Consider the following 25718-nt stretch of genomic DNA (forward strand, 5'->3'; position numbering starts at 1 on the left):
CGAAAGTCAAACACTGCAGTTGTAATTTTTTATTTTTGTTTTTGGGGTAGTAATTGTGGAAAAAGGCGGAAAATTAGAAATCAGCGTTTTTTGCTGTTTCTTCGATGTACATTTCTACTAGATGGTTAGAATTTAACATGGACATCACTATTGGTTAATTTAATTCGAATTTGTTTTCAAATAAAACCACCACGACGTTACTAAAATTTCAAAAGCACTGAAAATGGGATCATTTTTGAGTTTAAAAAAAAAAACGTTTTTTTTTGTTTAGCTTTTTGATCAATCTCCATTTATGAGCTACTAAACCAAAGATTATGCATTGGTACCTAGTATCAATTGATTCAAAAAATTTTGCGAGCAAAACGAGCTCTCCTTTTTACTAGTATTCTATAACCGCTCAAAAAAAAACGAATATATCTTGCAGGACTAAATACCTCTAGCGTGAGTGATTTTGCGAGTCGGTTATTTTAGAAAAAACCTAAAACTTTTTTGTGAGTCGACACTTGCGGGGTTATGCTAGCTAAATTAGCCGCCAATGTCACCAACCTGACGCTGATATGCGTTTGAAAGGTATCTTGGAAGTCAGTTTCTGCAGTGACAGTCTCCCATGGCTGCAGAGGAACTTCGACTGCGAATCCACACACCCATACTCTACCAGAGCAGCACCTGGGTCCTCAAAGTACCTCCGGATGAGAGGCACTGGAAAAGGAACATACAAATAATACCCCACTGAATAAACATTATACAACTCAACTTGGAACAGTCAGTCATACTCAATGCGGAATATTAATCTCGAAACCGACGACGTTTCTTATATCGCCGCAAGATAATTTGAAACGGCGGCACTTCAAACTAGTTTTCTGAATTCAGTCTCTGTTTATTCAACTAGGTGCTCAAAAATAACAAATAAGATCCTAGTTTTCCGATATAGCTTAATTTAGATCTAATTTATCATATTTATATTTAACTATACTCACTGGGCACGTACGCGTGGTTTTCTGAATCAGGATTATAACTGGGAAGTCTGGACGCGAAGTCTGCCAGGTACACCGCCTGATCCGAAGCATCGGCCGATTTCTTCTTCACTGCATTCTCATCTTCACGCATTTTAGCAACGAACAAACTATTCTGTTCACTCACATATCGATCCAAATCTAACGGCAGTGACGACACGTTTTGTCCTAGTAAACTATCGCCCATAGAACCCCCTTTACTAATTTCATCTACATTCGGAGTTGCAGGGGGGTTAAACATGCTATTGACTTCCACAGGACTCGCTCGATTACCACCATCGGCAGTCTTTTTGCTGGTTTTACCATTAGCACTACTTTTTGAACTGCAGAAATATTCGTCAATATAGTTGTCTGCAACATAGACCAAAACGTACGCGTCTGATGATGAAAATTCAGGGCTGCCAGTAGTATTAGCCGCATGTTTCGGTCCATTAGCTGCATTCACTTTTGGCACTTTTGCCGATGACTTTTTGGCACCAGAGGTTGATGATGATTCTGGATCAGATTTGTTCGAAGTTGATGATGTTATTAGAGTTGAGTTTTTGACCTTGGTGTCATTGAAATCCTTCCAAGGTCCCTTCTTCGAGGTTTTGATGGAGGCCATGTAATGTCCACATGTAGATGAGGTTCCGATGTGAAACACTGCTCCGGCCAATTGGAACCTTGTGTCATTGTAGAATGCGCCAGAATGGACCCCTAATTATAATGAAATACATTTAAACTTGCATGTTCAACTCCCACGTTTAACGCCTCAACAGCTTCTAGCTGGAACCTCTTCACGGTATATTTGGATAATAATTTGAGACTGATAAGACGTTGTGTTAAAAACCCAACTGAATCCAACGAGCAACAAGTTTCAGTCAGTTTAAAAGCCTTCCTTTGCGAGGAGTGTTTCAAGTTATAATAGTTTAAGAATATAGCACCCTGATAGCCAGGCCATACAAGGCAAAAAGTAACGCTAAGAAATCAACTTGTTTTTTTGAAAAAAAAAAATATTTTCAAATTTTCAAGAAAAAAATTAAGTCTATAAAGCTCTTTGAATTTCAAGAACAATTTATGATTGGTGTTTTTTGATAGAATTGACCCAATTGCGAAAACTGGATCAATTGATTTATTTAAATTCCACTGGGGGCATGGCGACAATCGTCGCAAGCGACCATTCGTAGCATTTGTAAAACGCAACTAGTCGAAGCACGCGACGACTCGTAGCAAGCGACAATTAGTAGCGGTGAAAGCTGTCAAGTTGTTTGAGGATATTATTGTTGCTATAATGTTTAAGGAGTTCAACTAATCTGGTTTGGCTTTTTTCGTATTTTGTCACCTTGACGGCACTTTTCCCGGCAATTATTCTCACCAATTTAGTCTCCGAAAAACTTCGTTCTTTTCTCAGGACAAAAATATATTTGTGAATGGTAGAGTGGGCACACCCTATCCCCATCTGGAAGGCCCTATGCCATCCCTCGACCGTTTTCGAACCGATTCCGGAGTGAGATAGGGAATTCCCTAACTCCCCTGCGTCCTCGTCCGAAGTTAATTCAAACTTATCGAAGTAATCCAGTAAGGAGGACTCATCATATTTGTCGGACACTTCAGAAAATGAACCTGCCATGCCGATTTCAAAGTCGAGAGATCTTTTATAGTTACTTTATTGTACACCTTTTGAAGAACGCTTATTGAAGCCTTCTCAAAATCTACCACAACCTGTGAAGGCTCAAATCCTGGATTGGTTTCCTTCTTTGAAGGACGTTTATTGAAGTCTTCTCAAAATCTGCCACAACCTGTGAAAGCTCAAGTCCTGGGTTGATTTCTTTCAGTTGTCTGAAGGCCCGGATGTATTGCTCTTCACTTCTGTTTTGAAGAATAAAATAAAATAATGGAACAGTTTGATGATTAACCATTGCATAAATTGTAAAAATTTGATAAAATAACGCTGGACATGCTTTAAATGTCCCATCTGCATGCTAGAGTGTGTTGCTTTCCAAAATACATAAGTTCTCGTCGCTGGCAAAAAAGTAATCGTCGATCTTCGTTATCCGACCCCAAATCGAAAAGAAGAAAAATATCACCCCTCAAGGTTTTGCTTAACTCCTAAGGTACATCAATTTTTTTGCTCTTTCAGTTGCTCTTTGCCGCTGAACAGTTCTGGCGGGTGACTTGTACTTGGGCAAGTTAACAACTGTTTCGAGGCTAAAATCCCCAGTATTTTCCACGTAAATGGTGCTGAGAGGTTCCAATGTTGTTTTTCTTTTCTCTTTGATGGCACGTGTAACCCTGTTAAATTACAGCTTGACAACAGGACAAGAAAAAAATTTTGATCTCCCCAAAAACACCCCCGGTCTTAAAAAAACTAGCCTGTTCAAGGGGTTATGTTTTTGTTCCGCTGAGTGTGGCCAGTTTCCCCCAAAGAATTGCACGCCTTGCAGTCATGCTAATTTAAGTTCTAAGACAAAACAAGATTAGGTAAGTCTTTTAACTTTGAAAGTTTAATTTCGCGCACGTTTCAAAATTTTTGAGCATTTAACTCTTTTTTTTTACTTCTTCCTCGCATGGAATGTTTTATGCTGACTATTTCATCTGCGATGGTGGCAACGGAAGTTTTACACGGTTTCATTAGGCATCGCCAGTTGGATTTACTTGTTGTTTTGTTGTGTCGGTTTAGATTGAAAGTTTCTCCATCGTGGACAAGTGGCTGTTTTCCTCGCTCACTCATGACAAAATTTAAAGGCATATTGGGACCAGTAAGTGTAATGATTTGCAAGAAGAAAATATTAAGGATGCTACTAACGTTCAATTACTCTTATCTTTACTGTTAATTCATTTCAATTTGGTATTTAATTCAAAATTCAAAACTGGTGCTAAATTATGAATTTTGAGCGCTCGCTGGATTTTAATCCCCCACAACCTTAATTTGCGTCGTTTAGTAATCCAACCAACTAGCAATTAACCGTGCTGCAAATTTTCGCTTGCTACGAAATTGACGCTTGGTGCAAATTGTCGCCTTTTAAAAAGGCTTCGAATCGTCGCTTGCAATCAAATGTCGCCTCACGCCGCTGGGAAATCTGAATATTAAAACCCACTTTCGAAATAAGAAGTCGATCATGTTTTTCATGACCTTTACACTTTTGCTGTTTGATAGCGAAATTTGCTTTCTTTTTGACAAAGGAAAGGAACTGAACACCACGAAAAAGTAAATTTGAGCCTGAACAAATTTTAGACTTTTCCTGAAAAAAAAACGAAACAGAAATAATCACGACCTATATAAGAGTCTGAACTACGTTCATCGATTCTTTGATTCTTAATAAAATAGCGTCATTCTATCAAACAATTTCCGCTGGAGTACATAGACTTAAATTATATCCATGATCTTGAGCTGACATAAAACCGCAAAAAAAAATCGATCTAGTACAACTAGAAAATAGCAAACAGACAATTCAAAATTTCTAGAACCTTTCATGCTAAATTAAGAACAGTAAGATCATGAAATGATTACCCGAAAAAAATTTCCAGAATTTCCAGAACCTCTTATGATAAATTTCAGACAATGAGATCATGAAATGATTACCCGACCAAAAAACAACATGAACAATAATATCAACATATAAAATAGTACAAAAGCAACCGACCTTTCAAGTCGAAGAATGGTTGGAAGTCGTAGTATAGTGGGATGTCTATCTTCTGTTTCGACTTGACTCTACCGGTGAGTTGCCATTGGAACCGCATCAGATGCACATACAACACCCGAGGCAGTCTCCCAATAGACGTCTTCCTCGTCTTCGCAACATTCATCCCACATCTGCTCACAACACAGCAGTTTGTTATTTACAACTAATAACACTCTAAATTTTAAAAAAAATTATACGTTTAGGTCAAACATGCAGTCAAAATCCTTTGATGTAGTGATTGGCAAAAACATTAGTTGCTTTTAAACCAGGAAAGCTAAAACAGAGCTTCCTCTCACTAACCAAAAAGTAAAAGAAGTCTAGAAAACATCATAATAAAGTTCTGAAAAACGTTCAATTTTTTTCTTCTCATTTTTAAACATTTGCGTAGTCGAAACTTGCTGCACTACTTAAACAGTAACCTGCTTTTCTTGTTAGAATTTATCGTCGTAAGCTTCAGTTCATGCAAGTCATTGTTGTTTGCATGGCTGCATTGAATCGTTCTAGGGTCTAAATTTCTAGTATATGGCTGCTTCAGTTTTTTTGTTCTCATAGGCTTACAGATGCTCTAGAGCAAGTCAATGACCACTAAAGGTCTTTCATATTGGAGGAAAATCAAAAGCGAGACGCGTTGTTTTATTGTTTTGAAAGAGTATTTTTGATACTGCTGCGTTCGGCTTCTCAAATGGAATTGGAGGTGTTTATCATATTGACCCGATTCAACTTCAAATAATGAAAAAAAAAACATAAAATTTTTTTCTAACACTGCATTCAAAAATAGTAGAAACTACGCAGAATAAGAATAACGCCATTTCCGTCGATACTCCTAAAGATACCTGCATAAAAATTCTCCAAATCTTAGAAATGGAAATACCTCGCTGTCGAGAACCAGATGACCCTTTTGGTCTATTTTATCAGCCCTCAATCATCGTTTAGCACGTTGTGAAGAGAAAAAAAAGTTGTAGCCTGCGTCGGCAATGTTGCCGAAATCGGAACAAGTGAAATAGAGGTGTCCCGGTAAAAACCAAGAGTGAGAGAGGGGTCTCAAATTACATTAATTTTAGGCAAATACCGCAAATAACTAGCTCAAAATGCGTCCATCGGTCTGTCTAAAACTTTATCTGTAACGTAGTTAACCTGACCCATCTATCACACTTGTACGCAGAAATCACCTCTGATGATAAGGAAAAAGGAGGACTAGGATTTTCGAGATGCGATGGATCCAGTGGATTTTCAAACAATTTTTTTTTGCATTTTGTGTCGAATTCTCCGCAAAAACAAGAAAACGCCTACTTTGTCAAATCATATCACAAGTGAATTTCTTAACACTGCGGTGTTCTATATTACAAGTATGTCCCAATCTAAACGAAATAGCAGAATTACATGATGAATGATGGCCTTGTTTGTACTTACGTCTCGCAGTAAATGAGGTTGTTTCCGTCCATCAGTTCCTCCTGGAAGAACATCTGCATGCAGTCCTGTAGACTCCTGCACTCTGTGATGTTCAGACTCAAATGAGTGAATACAGAATCGGAGCCAGTCAGACTGCCACATCTAGACATGGAAAACAATGCACTTAGTTGGGGGTTATTCTCATGCTTCAAGGACTAAATTCTCAACATTTTTCAGCCAATTGTACTTTACTGACCGAATTAATCGCTTACGTCTTTCGGATTTTGAATACTGAGCTCTGATTGGCTGTCAAAATTATAGCAAAAATAAAATAGCTCTTCCCATGAGTTTCGTAGTTTTAACCTTATTCTTCTAGTTCAGGGAAAATTTATTCTAAAAATCTTTCATTTTGCAATTGATGTAATTATTACGTAAGTCGGTGTACTGATCTGGTAATTTACTGACACACCGGTTTACTGTACGCACCCCAGCTTCAACTTACAAGCTCAATAAATGGGGTATTTTCGTGACAGGATGACTAATATTGCTTAGGGTTTCAAATAATCAACGATCTTTAAACTGTTCGAAGCTGACTGATTTTTATCGCCTATTACTTTGAAATTTTTTGAACACTGCATTCTTGTTGACTTAAATAGATTTAGGTCAGCCGGTGTTTTGGCATGAAGAATCTCCAGCCCTATAGCTTGGGTTGTTTTGATAGCAGTCAGTCAGCCAGTGGTTTTCCACCCTCTTTTGGATTCGAAGGTGTCCAAATTTGCAGTCATGTATAGTTTTGCCTCTTTGTTAAAATAATCGTTTTTTTTTTCAAGAGACTCTTGTTGCAGCCTGAAGCGGACGGCACATTCTTCGTAAACATCACTCGCTGCTTCCATATTCTTTTCCCTTTTTTTATTCTTTCAGTGCCTTAAGCGGCCTCCGAAAAACGGTTTGGTTTCAGCATAGCCAAGAGATCTTAAGCAATCTTCTGTGCTAAAAATAATTTCAAAAAACTCGTTTTAAAAACAAAGTCAAAAGCAGCCTTTATTTATTGAAACAACGTAACTTCTTCCTATTAGTTTTTTAAAAGTTGCAACAACAATTTTTTTACAACTACAATTGTCTAAATGCCTTTCTAAATTTAGCGCGAGCTGCCGTTTGCTCTTTGGCATGGGATGTGAGCCGTCGACTGATATGTCCCATCGGAATTTTGTTGTTTTTACAAACGGGATTCCGTTTGCTTCTTCCAGACGTCTATAACACAATATATTACCACAAAGCGGGTGAAGAAATGTTCTAGACGTCTAGCAGAAGCACACGGAATCCTGCTTGTGAAAACCACAACAATTAGATTCCGATGAGACATCAGTTGACGGTCTACATCCCAAGCCAGAGAGCATACGACAGCTCGCGCGAGATTTTTTAGACAATTATAGACACAGAAAATTTTTATTTTCAAAGATTTTAAAGAAGTAACGGGGAGAAATTTTCTAAAATCAACAAATGAAGGCCGCTGTCTTGACTCAAAAATCGATGAAATTTTCAAAAAATTAATTTTGATTGTTTTTAAAAACATTCTCCCCACACACTATTTAAAGTAAAACGATATACTTAGCATAAAGTAATATACTAATTTAAAAGATAAATACCTCTTATTTTAAACCAAACCATTTCTGAGCCTGATTGAAGGCCACATTAGTAGCACGAAATATTTCTCGCGTTAATTATCCCAAAATGGGCCTCAAACTTTCAATTTTCAAGCCCTCAAACTTTGACGAAAAACAATCACAAAAAATATCTTTTCAATATAAGCTCAAGACATCAAAAGATTTCTGATAAAAATAAAAAACCATGTCAAAAACGGCTAGTTAAAAATCGAAATTTCTCTGCAGAAAAAAACCATCCCGAGCAAAAATATTCCGTCACTTTCTGCGAAAGTCGGAGCAAAAGGATTGATTTTAAATCCCGCAATCTTTACCCGCAGACAAAAATCAGCTGTATTTCTTTTGGCTGAAGCTAAAAACCTTGAAAAAACACAATTGACATTCCTAACTTGGAGAAGCAACTCTGGGCGAGGAGATAAAAACATAGCCAATCGAAAATTGGAAAAGTGCAATGAATGCAAGTAAACATTAAAAAAACTGACTTTCTGGAAAACTTTCGAAATTCAAAGAGAAAATTCGAAACAATTTAAGCTCTTTGAACTTCTAGAACAACTCATGATTGGCGCTCTTTTGATAACATGAACCAAATTTAAGAAAGCTAGATCAATAAATAAAGTTTTAATTCCTTTGGGAAATCTTAAAAAGAAATAGCACTTTCGAAACTAGAAATAGTTCATTTTTTTGCGCCATTCCCACGTTCGCATCTGGAGAGTGCTATTTACGTCACTTTCGGCAGATGACTGAACTCAAAAAAGCATTATACCTAAGTGCATCAATATTTAAAGAGTTTTTCCTGAAAAAAAAAAGCAAAACAAAAAAAATCAGCAAGACCTATATAAGAGTCTTCACTACGTTCATTGTTCCTAATTACTATAAACTGTATAAGAACTGTGCGTAAACAGAAAAATCAGAAATTTAGACAAAATGGTTTTGTACTTTGGAAATGTGAATTAAATAACAGCAAAGTTCAAATAACAGAATAGAGCAGCACTTCGCAAACATGGGCAAAAAAACGCTACAAATAATTTTGAAACAGGGGCAAAGCTGAGTTTGCACCACTTGAGATATACAAAGCCCAATGTACTCAGTGGACAAAAAGATAGCAGTCAAAAGAAATTTCTGAAAAATTAAGTTGGAAAAATTATTTGAAATTATAACTTGAAAAAATTGGAAACACTAGAGCTACAAAAATGTAATGATTTTATCGGATGAAGTTCATAAATAGTCTTAAAACCTTATTTTGTTTGTATTCCCTGCATATTAAGTCCGACTGCGATTTGTTTATTTTGATCAAAGTATTGATAGCGTTAAAAAACAGAGTAAAAGAAGAACAATGTCAACCTGTTGCATGTGCGTTCCTCTCTGAGAGACCCGTAGAATCGATTGCACATGAAGTTACTATTGCCACTATTGCTGCCGATGGCAGCCGATGATTGCCCTAAAACATCAACCTCACATTTTCTGAAAAGCCGATTTTACTTTATTTTGAGGTAAATGTTACATGTCAATAAATAAAAAAGGCGAAGTTAATGGACAAATACTAAAATTTTCCATGAAATGGTTTCAACAGTGCGCAAATTCTACTAGGCAATGCAGAACAAAACCGATTTGTCTCATAAATGAATAGAAAAAAAATAGTCAGAAAACTCACCAGACCGATGATGAATTTTTGAATACTTGCAAAACCGGAATCTGGGGTAACTTTGATTGATTGAGATCCAATAGTGATTACTTAGAGAACAGAAAACAAAATTTGAAGCTAAAAGCGGATACTCTTTGCCATAATCCCTTCGAAAAAAAACTGTATTTTCAACTTCAACACAGCCTCTATTTTCCTCCCAAATTTGAATTCGAGTTCTGAAAATAGTAGTACACATGTTTTTGATGCTGATTGAATGAATTCTTCTGAAAACTTTCACCATACTTTGCACACATAGGCCAAGCGGAGGTTCGCCCTCTTGCGATACAACTCAAACATGGCAGGTCAAGCTAGCCGACAAAAAAGAAAAATTTGAGCAATGAAACCGTTTGAAACTTGAAAATTGTAAGCCCCTCCCCCGAAACACACAGGCAGGGGCGGATCTAGGACTTTCTCTAGGATCTAGGGGCCAATCTAGGAGACCCTTTGGGTCGGCAGGGGGTCGAATCCCTGAGGGGGGGGGGAGGGCGTCTGCCTCCCCCCCCCTAAATCCGCCCCTGCACACAGGCATAGAAAAAGGTTTCACCTATCGAACGAACAATGTGGGGTGAGAAAGAGTTGGAAAAATAATTCAGCGATTAAATCAAAATAAGGCCAATATCTAGTATAAAAAGTCTAAATGAACAAGGAAACTGGAAAACTAACTACTTTTCAAAATATTTTTCAACTTTCGAAAACAAAAATATAAAATTGTTTGTGATTGAAATTTTTTTTACCGAGTCAAAGCTGAGTGTCCCATCACTACCAATACTACAAAAACATAACATTGCCTCCTGGGGGACAGACTGAGAGACGAAAGCCACTAACACGATAAATTTCTTCTTATAAGACGAAAAAACATAGCAAAAAATATCGAGCAAAAACTAAGCCGGTAATTCTTGGGTAGACGCCAGCTGAGCCGGAAACAAAATTGTTCCCAGGAACTCGTTTTTATGAAGGAAGCTATTTTTCTTTCAACTATCGAATCATTAGCGGAGCTGGGATCTCTGTGCAATCGTTTACCAGTCAATCTCAGACAACTGAAATAGTTAGATGTCGGCGGCTCACCTGCTTGCTGGCTGCCAACTGTACACTCCTGAGGAGTTCCATGGGTAAATGTCGGATCCACCATCTCTACACACTTCATAATTGGATCTTCCAGGGTCTGGAAAAGGAGCAGCTGGCAGAACTCACTCGCATCCTGCTGGTCCACTAGGCTGATTCCTAATAACGCAAAATACTGGCACTGACCCTCCTTTTGTTGCACATTAAGAGAATATTTTGGCGGCCATTCGCATGCCCTGGAATACTGAGATCGGATGGTTTGACCATCATAACTTTCGGGCATTCAGTGCTTCTACCATTTGAGGGAGATTCCATGAGCATTTTTGTTTAGCTAACAGCTTAATCAGTCACACTTTAGCACTCGATGTGTCGCAATAAACTTAACAGCCCCGTACCCCCCCCCCCCCCAAAAAAAATAAGCCACATTACCGAGTGAGTCTAGGAATGGTGTCGGGTCCATAGTCGGCTTGAGTGTGTAGAGCATCATTGCGAATATTTTGCGCAATTGGACCACAATGTCCACTTTGTGACTCCCAGCAGAGAAACAATTCTCAAGTACGCTCAGCACGTCCTCTGAAATAACAGAAAAAGTTTAAATCTTACGAAAAATTTACGAAGATTTTCAGTTAATGACCAGATTTCTATAACCCATAATTCAACAAAGGAACAGAGGTGAAGCGGAGCTTACCACCATTTTCGAAACATCACAACCAGGGGCGGATCTAGGATTTTCTCGAGGGGGGGGGGGCGGATTTTCAAAAAATTTTCGAAAATTTTGACGACCTTTTTTTTTAGGTCGATCAGATTGAAATTCCGAGCTCTCACAAAGCAGTAAAAAGACCCTGTTTTGGCCAAATTTTCTGCGCCGCAGGCAATTTTTTGAAAAAACAGGGCTTTTTTTTGGCGCGCGCTCCCCCTCAAAATTAGTATATATTGGCGCCCAAGGCGCCTTTAGAAAAATTTTAGGGTCGGTCCGCCAAAAATGGATTTCTTAAAAAGTACCAAAGGGGGGACCCTTTGGGTTGGCAGGGGTTCGAATCCCTGAGGGGGGGGGGCGTCCGCCCCCCCCCCCTAAATCCGCCCCTGGTCACAACCGTTGCAAGCTCAAAAAATCAGTCAAGTCCCCTAAAACACTCACATACAAGCCGCTAAGCCAAAACCTTTCAAGTCAAATGAAAAAAAAATAATAAACAAAAAAAACTGATATACTGAAATCAGAGTCTGTCAGAAACTTTTTCTGTTAGTTGACACAAGTACTGATGGATGGAGATAAGCATCAAATGCAGTCATCCTGAGAACAAAGATATTCATGGGAAACAGTCAAGCAATCGGTTGCAAAACCTTTGCTTATCGTAAGGGTGATCATTGTTTTTAGAAAAAAAAGAAACTACTCGAAAAATATCGCAAGGGCAACCATTATATTATTTTCATTGTTTTGTGCATGATGGTTTGTTTTACCTCTGCGGTCAACCAGCACCGAGAGTCGGAATAGCAGATTGCGCAGTGCAACATCGTGGAACCAGAGTTGTAGGAAACAATTCACGTAGCACGTGGCCCCTAGATTCTCAAGACCCACAGGAGTTGTCTTAACATCACGAACACTTGGGGCGCGTATCTCTGAAACAAAATGAATGCTTGAATTAAAATTTAAAAATCCAAATACAAAAGTTTTCTGCATGCACCGTCAGGAAAACTTATTCTACGGACACCCTTCGATTCGATTTGAAGTGACTCGGCCCATATGAAAACATGCGACGATCGCTATAAAATCACGTTTCATGAAAGAAAACCCAAATAAAACAAAATGCAAAAAAGTGGGTTATAATTTAATATGGAAACATCCTAACCATTCTTTATGGCACGGCACAACTCCTTCTTGTATAAAGAAGTGAAAGTAGTCAATTCATTATAATTATACTAAAGCTTGCAGAAAAAAGTCTACTACCCAACCCAGATCACACTTGCTTTTGAATACATAATATAACAAGGATAGCCGGTTACAGTGCAAGTAGAACAGAATGTTCCGACCATTGTTTAAAATACACTAAAAAGTTTTTTTCCCTGCAAATTAGTGTAGTTTTTTAATTTAGCTAAAACAATTTACTTGAATTGAAAATATTGTTACCATTCATAGGCACAGAAATATAATTAAGAAAAAAAGTTAATAGAAAAACTATTGCCATTATCTGATTATCAAAGAGGAAAAATTAGAAGACATTAAAGTGACTACAGTGTAACGCACCTCCGGTGCTTCGAATTTTTAACAACTGTCAAAAACCACACATCTTGGAAATATGCTCTGCATCCTTTGTGTGTAATCTTACAACACCCAATTACAGGGTTCGTAAGTACATAATTTGCAAAGTTTTTTATTCAAGTTTTTTTAATTAAAATTTTGAAAAACCATAAAACTTTGTGAAGTTATACTTAAGTTCTTTGAAAAAATGTAAAATGAGCTAAGAAATTTCAAATCTCGGAAACAAAAATCAATTGAGCAGTCGCATTTGGACGCAAGATTTGCAACTCCTGAGAGTACTCTTACAGTACCTAACTACAGCGTTGGGAAATTCAAATTTTGAGAAACTTCAAACTTAAGTTTTCTAAAGATATACTTTTTTGAAAACCAGAAAAAACGTCACATCTCGAAAACTAAAAAAAAATTGAGCAGCCATATTTAAAGGCAAAGTTCGAAACCCCCGAAGTTACTCTGGCAGCCCCCAACTATAGGGATAGGGATTTCAAATTTATAAAAAAGTATTTAATTCAAGTTTTCGGAAATTTTTTTTGAAAACATAAAAAAAGTCGTATATCTGGAAAACTAACAAAAATTGAGTTGGCAACCTCTGAGAATACTCTGACAGACGCACTACAGAGTTGGGAACTTCCCATTTTTAAGAAAAAAAAATAAACTTAGTTTTCTGAATTTTTTTTTTAAATTACAAAAAACGTCATAGCTGAAAAACTACAAGGTTTTGAGCAGTCATATTGGCAAAGATCACAACTCCTGAGAGTACTCTGACAGAGCCTCTTTTTAGAGATGGCAACTTCCATTTTTTTATATCTAATTTCTTTGAAAATTTTTGAAAATAACCTAAAAAACGTCATATCTCGAAAACTACAAGGATTTGAGCAGTCATATTCAGAGGCAAGATTCGCAACTCCTGAGGGTAACCTCACAGTTTCCAACTACAGGATTGAGATTTTCAAAGTTTTCAAATTTTTTTAAGTCTCAAGTTTTTTGAAAATTTTTGAAAAGTCATAAAAAAACGTTATAACTCAAAAACTACAAGGATTTGAGCAGTCATATTTGGAGGCAAGATTCGCAACTCCTAAGAGTACCCTCCTAGTTTCCAACTACAGGGTTGAGATCTTCAAAGTTTGAATTTTTTTCAATCTCAAGTTTTTGAAAACTTATGAAAAATCATAAAAAAACGTCATATCTCGAAAACTACAAGGATTTGAGAAAAAAGATTTGGAGGCAAGATTTGCAACCCCTGAGGCTACCCTGACATCCCCCAACTACAAGGTGGTGATTTTCAAATTTTCAGAAACTTTCAAAAATTAGATTTTCTAGAAATTTTTGAAAAATCTCGAAAATTGCCGTATCTCGTAACCTAAAAGAATTGCTTATTGATATATGGAGGCCGAAATCGCAACATCCGTGGAAACCCTGACAGCATCTCACTATTGGGTTGTTATTTTCCATCTTGGTGAAATAAACACTGAATTCAAACAGGAAAATCAAAAAAAAATCTTTACCATTGCAATATACGATACAGCTTAAACATATAGTGAAGATAGTGAAGCCCGCATTTAAATATATGATAGATTATAATCAAATCGTCAATAGAATGTTGAGCCTTACCTATTTGATCCTTGCTCGTTCATTAAAACTAAGTTAAAATCCTTCTCAATTAAGTGTACAACATCAGTTCTCTGTGAAAGAGTTGAAGTGTTGTTACTTTGATCACAATGTATTTTGCAATTCTTTGTACTTTGCACAATAATGTTTTCAATTTTTAATAAACTTTTTATTGCCAAGAAAGCGCTATATCAAGCTTCCACTTCAAATTTTTTTTAAATCAAGTTTTGTCTAGCTGATCTGAATAATTTGCATCCATTTTTATATGCCGAACGGTGACGTGATACTTGCTTGAATTTAGACTAAATCTTAAAAAAGCGTACAATAATTTTTCTCGACCCTGAAACAATTCTTTGAAAAATTATTAAAGTTGTTCGATTTATGACTGAAGGACTTCAGTATGGTTTAATGAACGCTTAGTATCGCCCATCAAAACATGCGAAAAGAGACGAATATGCGTACATGATATTATCCTAAACTTTTAAATCCAAATAAACAATTACAATAACAGAATGAAGGAAAGAAGAAAACCATTATGAACAACATAGACAACCTTCGAACAGAACGGCAGTCTAAAATTGAGTTATGTTTAAAGAGTGACACATGCTCAATATATTTCGTTATTCGATAAAATCAATCCAATGTGCAAAATTCAACTGAGTTTCAATCGGTGCTCTAAAACAGATGCTGCAAACAAAAATGGCTGCCAAAAAACTAAGTAGACTCATCTCATCTGTGAAAACGTCCAATTCGATTTCAGAAGAATATACCTGAGAAAAAAGGAATATATTGGCTTCAAAACTAAAGCTTTAAGCATTTTCGAAGCCCTTTGACAGACATAACCCAAAAGACGGTTGCTTCTGAGGAACAACCGTACTATGGCAAAGTATAGGAGCGAGACAATCTAGAAAACAATCTACACACACTCAAAAGCTTTCATGTGCCACAAACTCACCACGAAAAAAATACCGAGAATTTGTCATGTTCAGATAGTAACTACGTTTAATGTATAATGCCAATAGGTATAGGAACGTGTGCTCACTTATAAAAAAACTCTACATTCGACTCAAGGTTTACCGTACTAAAGATCCCGGTTCTTAGCCAGCTTTCTTGCTCACTTCGCCTATTAGACCTCCAATAACCATCAAGGATAGAAAATACTGTATCTATGACGATTGGATAAAAATAACTGACCGGTAGCTTGTTTCATTTTCAACTTCAATGAGAAACTCAATGCTTAATTGTTGAATATTAATCATTGAAGATCACGCACATTATTACAAACAGTGCTTAACACTTACAAATTCTTCCACTCAATTAAAAAGTGTCAATTAGAAACCCACCTGCTTTTCGTTTCTTGCCCGCCACAGCTTCTTCTGTTAATTCAAGCTTCGCCTGTCCCAAATTACGCACACATGCAATATTCGATCTGCAGTTAAGTGCAGGGTGTTTTTCTGTTTCGTAGGAGCAGCATGGCACTTCGTAGAACTTGTAGGCTAGATTGACTTCGTCTTGGGTGACTTGGAACTCTTCTAGATCCATGTACTTTTCAACCCAGCCCCACCTCTCGGGCTGTTTGATATTAACAGTCATAGCTACATCTGTCGAAAACATGAGTTGATAATAAAAAAATCAATATTTTCCAGTGAAGCATCAACTAAACAAACTTGACAAAAAATTACTCAAGAAAAAACCCGACTAGCCAAAAGCGTGCTTTTTAGTCGAAGCAGTCAAATGCACATCTGCCAAACGAACGTGTAAACAAGACTATTCGTATCAAGTTGAAACCCTGAATGTTCGTGATTATAAGGTAATTTTTCGCAATAAAACGATATGCACTTTTTAAAAGTTTTTTAAGCACTGAAATGACTCAAAAACACCTTTTTAATACATTTTGACAATCATCACCCACATGCAATGTCAGGTAGAAAATTATATTATTTTTGCCTATCGCAAAATTTTCATCAATTTTTTTTCCGCAATGCAACCTAGAGTGGATTCTGAGCCGATGTCTTTCGATGCCTACGCTGCGTATTGATAGAAAATTGATCATTTCTCGCGAATAATTGATCTTAAAACAAAATGGCTCATTGAAAATTCGAACTTTACCAAGAAAACGGCAGAAGATCTTTATCTAAAGAAATTGAAAAAACGTGTTGAAAAAAAACAAACCTACAAAAATTTCTCAATATGCGTTCAACTTCAGTAAAACACAGTCGCGAAAGGCGTATGATGTAAGCGTAATATTGACCGAATTACCATCTAGCCGACAATAACTCGGTAAGTTATAGACACCCCGTTGAGCCGAAAACAAAAATGTCCCAAAAATGATCGACATAAAACTTTACTTCTCTTCAAACGCCAAAAAATATACGACTAAGGTGATAACCATTTAACCAAAAAAAAACTTACTCAAAATCAGAACTGATAAACTCACAAAATACACAACAAATTTCAACACAGAAGTGAAGCGGAGCTTAACATCACTTACGATACCACAAAAACAGCATTGCAAGCTAGCAGACACGAAAGGAAAGGAGAGCCACTAAGTCCAAAAAAAAAACGGAAAATCTTTCGAAGAACCAAAAATAAAAAAATTTCACAATAATGTCTGAAATGATGCACTATTTGCGGAAAACTGGTCCAGAAACACATTCAAAGACGTATAATGAAAATTCAAAAATAATTATTGAGCGAAAATAAAACTGTTGTCATGAACACTTTGAAATATAAATTTTATTCTGAGAACTTTAACAACTTACTAGCCTTCAAACGACCCAAAATTAGGCTAGTAAGCCGAAAAAGTATAAACCAAATCATTCAGGCCAAAAATTTCTTAAGCAAAAAAAAGGAACATCAACAGTCAAAGTTAGTAGAATTACAAATTGCAGCACTAAATGAAAACATAAAAAGCAACAAAAAAAGCTGCATACAGAGAAAAAAATTGCAAGATGTTGCAACCAACACGACAATTTTTTTGAAACGGAATAATTCCCGTTCGAAAAAACAGGTCCTGGTCAGATTCGAACACATGACCTTTCCGTCCCAGGCGTAATCGTTACCTCCAGTCTAAGTGTGGCGTTATGAAATTCCGTTATGAACCAAGATACCAAGAGATTCTATTTAACAAGTTGTAAACCCAAAAATGAAGTCTACATTCCGATTTGATAACGCTTGCTCTTCGGAAGCGTAACTATACTTAAAATTGTTTAAGCCATGCTTTGGAAATTGAGCCGACAAAACATATGCAGACAAACGACAGACCGATATTTCAAATTTTTACATGAAAAAAGTTCATTTCAAACATAACGAAAAAAATCAAGGTTTGGCCAGAACTCAAGCACCAGAAGTTAGGAACCAAAGCAAGCGCCAAAAGCAAACAACTTCATACAATTTTTTAGAAATGTAAACTGTGAAAAAATCTAGTTCTCGATTACAAGGCATTTGCTATCGCAAACGAAAAGAGAACACAATAACCTTACGTATTCACTGGCTTAAGGACAGAACTTTTGAAAATTATATCTACATCGGTCAAAAAACTAGCTAAGAACAATAATCTAAATTTGACAATAATGTTTCCATTATACCAATTTCAGAAAACTGGAACAAAGTAAAAACTAAAAATTAGAAGTCGGTCACATGGAGTTTGCCTTCCTTTTAACAATAGAAATGCACTGAACTTTAAAAAAATCACAATTCAAACCGCGAAAAAGCAAAATTGAGCGTAAACAAATTTTGTGACTGTTTTACTGAAAAAAAAAAACGAAAAAATCATCAAGACCTATATAAGAGTACTCAATACATTCATTACTCTTAATTGCACTAATCTTAATTACTCTTAATTAAGATATTGTAAATTGCCATTATCCATTTTTGAAGCGGAAAAATTAAAATTCATCATAACCAGTGATTATAACCATATCGTCAAAAGAGTCTTGAGTCTCACTTATTTGATCCTAGCTCGTTCATTTAAAGAAAGTGAAAATACTCTGCTCAGAAAAATCACCAGTAAAATTTAGGCTTCTCAATCAACTTTACAACAGCTGTTGGCTGCAAAAGAGTCAAACAGTAGGTACATTGATCATCAGCATCATGTTTTCCAGCCTCTTTTTCGAAGGTGATCTCATCGCATTGATAATTCTTGAAACAATCTCTATGATAATTCTTGTGCATCTTAACTCTTCGCATTTTTATCAATCGTGAAAAAGTCAGATGCCTAAGGCGGCCATCAAAATATTTATTGGAGATCTCTGCGTGATTTCCGCGCCTCCTTTTCCTTTATGAGGACGTGCAGTCTCAAAGAAGCGATATCACAATGAGTTGATGTTCTTAGAGTTTTACAAATAGAAGACTCTTTTAGAGCGAGGTCAAACTCATTCACAATATACTTCGTTCCCAAATCATATTAAGACTGCTCGTATCAGGGCAAAGCTTTGAATGATCCGATAGCCCATCGACGTCATGGCATAGTTTTAACAGAGTAGATTGCTTGAATTTTCAGGAAGAAGTTGGAATGGGATTGATGGTGCAGGTTCCTATTACGTTTGCTGAGCGTCAACCCCTTAGCTTCTAAATTTTTAGTTGTATGATTCAATTTCATTTTTTTTGACTTGTTTGCTTGTGTTTGTGCGGTGGAAAAATTGCTGAATAAAAATCAAGCAAATTTTGTTATGTTGGAACCCCTCTGACAATTTCTTAATGCTGCATGTAGTTTTAATCCAAGCATTTTAACGTATATCAATTTAAATTTTTCGCGGATTTTCTTTTTAAGCGTATCCGACTTTGATGCGTCCTTCTGGATGATTCATTAAGCCACATTTTCAACATGCAAGTCTACGAAAATTCACTCAGGCCGTCATCATGGCCGTCATTATCCAAATTTTTCACAAACTATGAGCAGGTAGCACCAAAGATAGCCAGTTTACATTTTCAAAAAAAAGTGTAGTTTTTAGTGGGTGGTGGGCTTCAAAAAATCCAGGCAAAATCATCTTCACTGCGCTGATTGAAACTTGAACGTAGCAAAAAAAACGAGACGAGCCTGAAGAATAAAAAACGTTTGAAAAAAAAAGGAAAAATAAATCTACTAAAAACGGCAATTCATCTAATAAAACTGGAAGGGTTGCCGTCCAATTGAATTCCTGTTACTCGTTAAGCCAAAAAAATATATAAACTCTATGGAAAACTTGGAGAAGAAAAAAATTTTGCAACTCGAACACCTCGTCTACCCTTTTGAAGCACGCACATGTAAAAAAAAACTAGCGTTTAACGCACCCACGGTGCTTCAAACAGATTAAATTACAAGAAAACTGCTGATATTTAAAATAGATGAAAGAAAGAAACGAATGCAATCATGAATGAGAATCTTGTTTAACTTAATTCTTTTTTCATTAACCCGTTCGAATAAAATTTGGTGCCATCAAAAGATAAATACAGCGTAATTAATTTTAAAAAATCAAACTTTTTTCTGTTTAATACTTAGTTTGATGAAAAATTTTGAAATATTATAAAACCCGTCCATTTCGTAAACCTAAACGATTTGAGCAATAATATTAGGATGGCAGCCATATCTGAAACTGCTGGCAGTAACGTGACTTCACCGCGCCAATGCGTCGACAATTTTGTCATAATTGGAGACCAGCTATAAACTTCTTGAGAGAAACTTGACAGCACCCACCAGTATTTAGAATTTCCAACTTGTAAATTTTTAGATCCGATTTTTTGAATTTTTTTTTGAAAAAGCATGAAAAAGGGGCATATCTCGGAAAAAAGTTGATTTCCGCAGTCAAACTTGGAGGAAACAATTGTAACCGCTGAGAGAACCCTGAGATCACCCCATTCAAAAGGTTGGAAAATATTGAAGAAACGTCATGCCTCGGAACTAAAAATGATTTCAAGAGGCACTATCGGAAGAAAAATTTGCATCCCCGGAGATTACCCGGTCAGCACCCAGCTATAGGGTAGCGAAATTCCATTTTTTCGAAAACTATTAAATCATTTTTTTTGAAAACTTTTGAAAAAACTACATAAAACATTATATCTGGAAAACTAGAAGTATTTGAGCAGTCATACCTGGACGCAAGCTTCGCAACTCCTGAGACTACCCTGACAGAACCCACGCACAGGATTTGGAATTTCAAGTTTTTCATTTTTTTAAATCTAAGTTTTCTGCAGATTTTTTAATAAATCACAAAAACGCCACATCTCGAATCTAAAAGGATTAGAGCAAACTCATTTGAACACAAGATTTGCAACCCCTGAGAGAACTCTGACCGCACCTAAGTAAACAATTGAAAAATTCAAACTTTCTGATTCTTTTTAAGCAAACCATAAAAAACGCCAAACTTCGGAAACTCGAAGGAAACATTTGAGGCAAGAAATACAACGCCTGAGGGCATCATGACAGCACTCAACAACAGGGTTAACAACTAATTTAAAAAATTTTCATAACTAAGCTTTCTGAAAACTTTTTAAAAGTCATAAAAGCCGTCTCCCGAAAAAAGCAAGCATTTGAGCGGCCACAATTGAAAGCAAATGCAACCCCTGAGACTACCCTGATAGCACCCAACTTGTGAAATTTTGTATGTCTGAAGTTGCTGAAAACGTTTGAAAAAGTCCTTCAAGAAACGTCATAGCTCAGAATTTCAACGCAATTGAACAGTAGCAGTTGGCTCAAAATTGGCAACCCCCAAGAGTACCCGCAGAAAACCCAACTACAGGGTGAGAAGTTATATCTGGAGGCAAAATTTGCAATCCCTGAGTGTACACTGACAGCATCCAATTATAGGTTTGGGATTTTTTTTTTCAATTTTGTTTTTCTGAAAACTTTTTCCAAAGAATCATAAAAATATATCTTAAAAACTACAAAGAACTCTACAGTCATATTTGAACGCTACATTTGCAAACTACGAGATTACCCTGACCGCACCCAACTACAGGGTTCAGAATTTCAAATTTTCAAAGTTTTTCAAACAAACCTTAAAAAACGTCATATTTCGTAAACTTAAAGGACTTGAGCACTCATATTTGAGGCAACATTTGCAACGCCTAAGGACACCATGACAGCATCCAACAACACGGTTATGAACTTATTGAAATTTCGCACAAACAAATTTCTAAAAATTTTTAAAAGCCATAAAATAGTCATCTCTCAAAAATTGAAAGCAATTGAGCAACCACAAGTGAAAGCAAAAATCACAACCCTTGAGACTACCATGATAGCACTCTTTTTTGAAATTTTGTAAATCTAAAATTTCTGAAAACTTTAGAAAAATCATAAAATACCTCATATCTTGGAGACCAGCTATAAACTTCTTGAGAGAAACTTGACAGCACCCACCAGTATTTAGAATTTCCAACTTGTAAATTTTTAGATCGATTTTTTGAAATTTTTTTTTGAAAAAGCATGAAAAAGGGGCATATCTCGGAAAAAAGTTGATTTCAGCAGTCAAAGTTGGAGGAAACAATTGTAACCGCTGAGAGAACCCTGAGATCACCCCATTCAATAGGTTGGAAAATATTGAAGAAACGTCATGCCTCGGAACTACAAATGATTTCAAGAGGCACTATCGGAAGAAAAATTTGCATCCCCGGAGATTACCCGGTCAGCACCCAGCTATAGGGTAGCGAAATTCCATTTTTTCGAAAACTATTAAATCATTTTTTTTTGAAAACTTTTGAAAAAACTACATAAAACATTATATCTGGAAAACTAGAAGTATTTGAGCAGTCATACCTGGACGCAAGCTTCGCAACTCCTGAGACTACCCTGACAGAACCCACGCACAGCATTTGGAATTTCAAGTTTTTCATTTTTTTAAATCTAAGTTTTCTGCAGATTTTTTTAATAAATCACAAAAACGCCACATCTCGAATCTAAAAGGATTAGAGCAAACTCATTTGAACACAAGATTTGCAACCCCTGAGAGAACTCTGACCGCACCTAAGTAAACAATTGAAAAATTCAAACTTTCTGATTTTTTTTAAGCAAACCATAAAAAACGCCAAACTTCGGAAACTCGAAGGAAACATTTGAGGCAAGAAATACAACGCCTGAGGGCATCATGACAGCACTCAACAACAGGGTTAGAAACTAATTTAAAAAATTTTCATAACTAATCTTTCTGAAAACTTTTTAAAAGTCATAAAAGCCGTCTCCCGAAAAAAGCAAGCATTTGAGCGTCCACAATTGAAAGCAAATGCAACCCCTGAGACTACCCTGATAGCACCCAACTTGTGAAATTTTGTATGTCTGAAGTTGCTGAAAACGTTTGAAAAAGTCCTTCAAGAAACGTCATAGCTCAGAATTTCAACGCAATTGAACAGTAGCAGTTGGCTCAAAATTGGCAACCCCCAAGAGTACCCGCAGAAAACCCAACTACAGGGTGAGAAGTTATATCTGGAGGCAAAATTTGCAATCCCTGAGTGTACACTGACAGCATCCAATTATAGGTTTGGAATTTTTTTTTCAATTTTGTTTTTCTGAAAACTTTTTCCAAAGAATCATAAAAATATATCTTAAAAACTACAAAGAACTCTACAGTCATATTTGAACGCTACATTTGCAAACTACGAGATTACCCTGACCGCACCCAACTACAGGGTTCAGAATTTCAAATTTTCAAAGTTTTTCAAACAAACCTTAAAAAACGTCATATTTCGTAAACTTAAAGGACTTGAGCACTCATATTTGAGGCAACATTTGCAACGCCTAAGGACACCATCCAACAACACGGTTATGAACTTATTGAAATTTCGCACAATCAAATTTCTAAAAATTTTTAAAAGCCATAAAATAGTCATCTCTCAAAAATTGAAAGCAATTGAGCAACCACAAGTGAAAGCAAAAATCACAACCCTTGAGACTACCATGATAGCACTCTTTTTTGAAATTTTGTAAATCTAAAATTTCTGAAAACTTTAGAAAAATCATAAAATACCTCATATCTTGGAATTTTAACATTTGAACAGTCGCATATAGGCAAAAAATTGGCAAAACCTAAGAGTACCCACACAAAAACTAACTACAGGGATGGGAAGTAGAAACTTTTGTTTACTTCTATAGCTAAAATTTCCTTGAAAAAAATCAAAAAACCATATATCGTTAACTAGAAGGAATGGATCAGTCATATCTGGAAGCAAAACTTGCAATCCTTGAGGGTACCCTGACAGCGTCCAATTATAGGTTTGGGGTTTTAATTTTTGTTTTTTTAATTTTCTTTTTCTGAGATTTTTTTCCAAAAAATCATAAAAGACGTCATATCTCGAAAACTAAAAGGAATTCAGCAGTCATTATCGGAGGCACCAATTGCAACCCCTGAGATTACACTGACCGCACCCAACTACAGGGTTGGGAATTTCAAACTTTCTGAATTCTTTTAAGCAAACCATAAGAAACGTCATATTTCGGAAACTTAAAGTATTTGAGCACTCACATTTGAGGCGAAAGTTGCAGCGCCTGAGGACACCATGACAGCACCTAATTACACGGTTAAGAACTATACGAAATTACTCGTGAATAACTTTCTGAAAACTTTTTAAAAGTCATCTCTCGAAAAATGGAAGCGTTTTAGCGGCCACAAGTGAAAGCAAAATCTGCAACCCCTGAGACTACCCTGATAGCACCCAACTTGTGAAATTCTGTAAAACTGAAGTTCTTGGAAATTTTTGTAAAAATCATAAAAAAAACTTCACATCTCGGAATTTAAAGACATTTCAACAGTCGCAGTTTGGCTCTGACAGCATTTTAGTTTTCTGAAAAAAAAAGTTTCCACAAAAATCATAAAAAGAGTCATATCTCAAAAACTACAAAGAAACCAGCAGTCAAGTTCGGATGCAACATTTGAAACCCTGAGATTACCCTGACCGCACCCAACTACAGGGTTGGGAATTTCAAATTTTCAAAAGTTTTTCAAACAAATCATAAAAAACAACAGATTTCGGAAACTTAACGGACTTGAGCACTCATATTTGAGGCAAGACTTGCAACTCCTAAGGGCACTATGATAGCACCTAACTACACGGTTAAGAACTTTATGAAAGCATTCGTAAATAACTTTCTGAAAACTTTTTAAAAGTCATCTCTCGAAAAATGGAAGCATTTTAGCGGCCACAAGTGAAAGCAAAACCTGCAACCCCTGAGACTACCCTGATAGCACCCAACTTGTGAAATTTTGTAAATCTGAAGTTCTTAGAAATTTTTCAAAAAATCATAAAACGTCACATCTCGGAATTTTAAGACATTTGAACAGTCGCAGTTGGGCCCTGACAGCATTTTAGTTTTCTTAAAAAAGTTTCCACAAAAATCATTAAAAAAGTCATGTCTAAAAAACTACAAAGGATTCAGCAGTCAGGTTCGGAGGCAACAATTGCAAACCCTGAGATTACACTGACCGCACCCAACTACAGGGTTGGGAATTTCAAACTTTGAATTCTTTTAAACAAACCATAAGAAACGTCATATTTCGGAAACTTGAAGGATTTGAGCACTCACATCTGAGGCAAAAGTTGCAGCGCCTGAGGATACAATGACAGCACCTCATTACACGGTCAAGAACTATACGAAAATTTTCTTAACTTATTTCCTGAAAACTTTTTAAAAGTCAAAAAAAGTCATCTCTCGAAAAAAATGGAAGCATTTTAGCGGCCACAAGTGAAAGCAAGAACTGCAACCCTTGAGACTACCCTGATAGCACCCAACTTGTGAATCAAACTTAAGTTCTTGGAAATTTTTGAAAAAATCATAAAAACTTCACATCTCGGAATTTTAAGACATTTGAACAGTCGCACTTTGGCCCTGACAGCATTTTAGTTTTCTGAAAAAAAAGTGTCCACCAAAAATCATTAAAAAAAATATCTCAAAAACTACAAAAAAACCAGCAGTCAAGTTCGGAAGCAACATTTGAAACCCCTGAGATTACCCTGACCGCACCCAACTACAGGGTTGTGAATTTCAAATTTTCAAACATTTTTCAAACAAATCATAAAAAACAGCATAATTCGTAAACTTGAAGGACTTGAGCAATCATAATTGACAGCACCTAACTACATGGTTAAGAACTTTATGAAATTACTCGTAAATAATTTTCTGAAAACTTTTTAAAAGTCATAAAAGTCATCTCTCGAAAAATGGAAGCATTTTAGCGGCCACAAGTGAAAGCAAAACCTGCAACCCCTGAGACTACCCTGACAGCACCCAACTTGTGAAATTTTGTAAATCTGAAGTTCTTAGAAATTTTTCAAAAAATCATAAAACGTCACATCTCGGAATTTTAAGACATTTGAACAGTCGCAGTTGGGCCCTGACAGCATTTTAGTTTTCTAAAAAAAAGTTTCCACAAAAATCATTAAAAAAGTCATGTCAAAAAAACTACAAAGGATTCAGCAGTCAGG

General features: G+C 36.3%; 1 protein-coding gene across 1 annotated transcript in view; it reads right to left on the reverse strand.

Annotated features, from left to right (window-relative positions):
- The window catches only part of LOC134854549 (uncharacterized), a 127348-nt gene that overhangs the window by 19990 nt on the left and 81640 nt on the right, over positions 1 to 25718 (reverse strand). The window contains exons 2-10 of the mRNA XM_063870854.1: positions 15674 to 15929; positions 11927 to 12085; positions 10898 to 11041; positions 10472 to 10627; positions 9067 to 9163; positions 6086 to 6226; positions 4637 to 4806; positions 978 to 1709; positions 547 to 699 (exon numbers count right to left, since the gene is read on the reverse strand). Coding sequence (XP_063726924.1) covers positions 547 to 699; positions 978 to 1709; positions 4637 to 4806; positions 6086 to 6226; positions 9067 to 9163; positions 10472 to 10627; positions 10898 to 11041; positions 11927 to 12085; positions 15674 to 15923 — 2002 coding nt within the window. The 5' untranslated portion in view covers positions 15924 to 15929. The remainder of the gene's footprint in view (positions 1 to 546; positions 700 to 977; positions 1710 to 4636; positions 4807 to 6085; positions 6227 to 9066; positions 9164 to 10471; positions 10628 to 10897; positions 11042 to 11926; positions 12086 to 15673; positions 15930 to 25718) is intronic.

The sequence above is a fragment of the Symsagittifera roscoffensis genome, chromosome 9 (assembly GCF_963678635.1).
Source record: "Symsagittifera roscoffensis chromosome 9, txSymRosc1.1, whole genome shotgun sequence".
Classification (NCBI taxonomy): Eukaryota; Metazoa; Xenacoelomorpha; order Acoela; family Convolutidae; genus Symsagittifera; species Symsagittifera roscoffensis.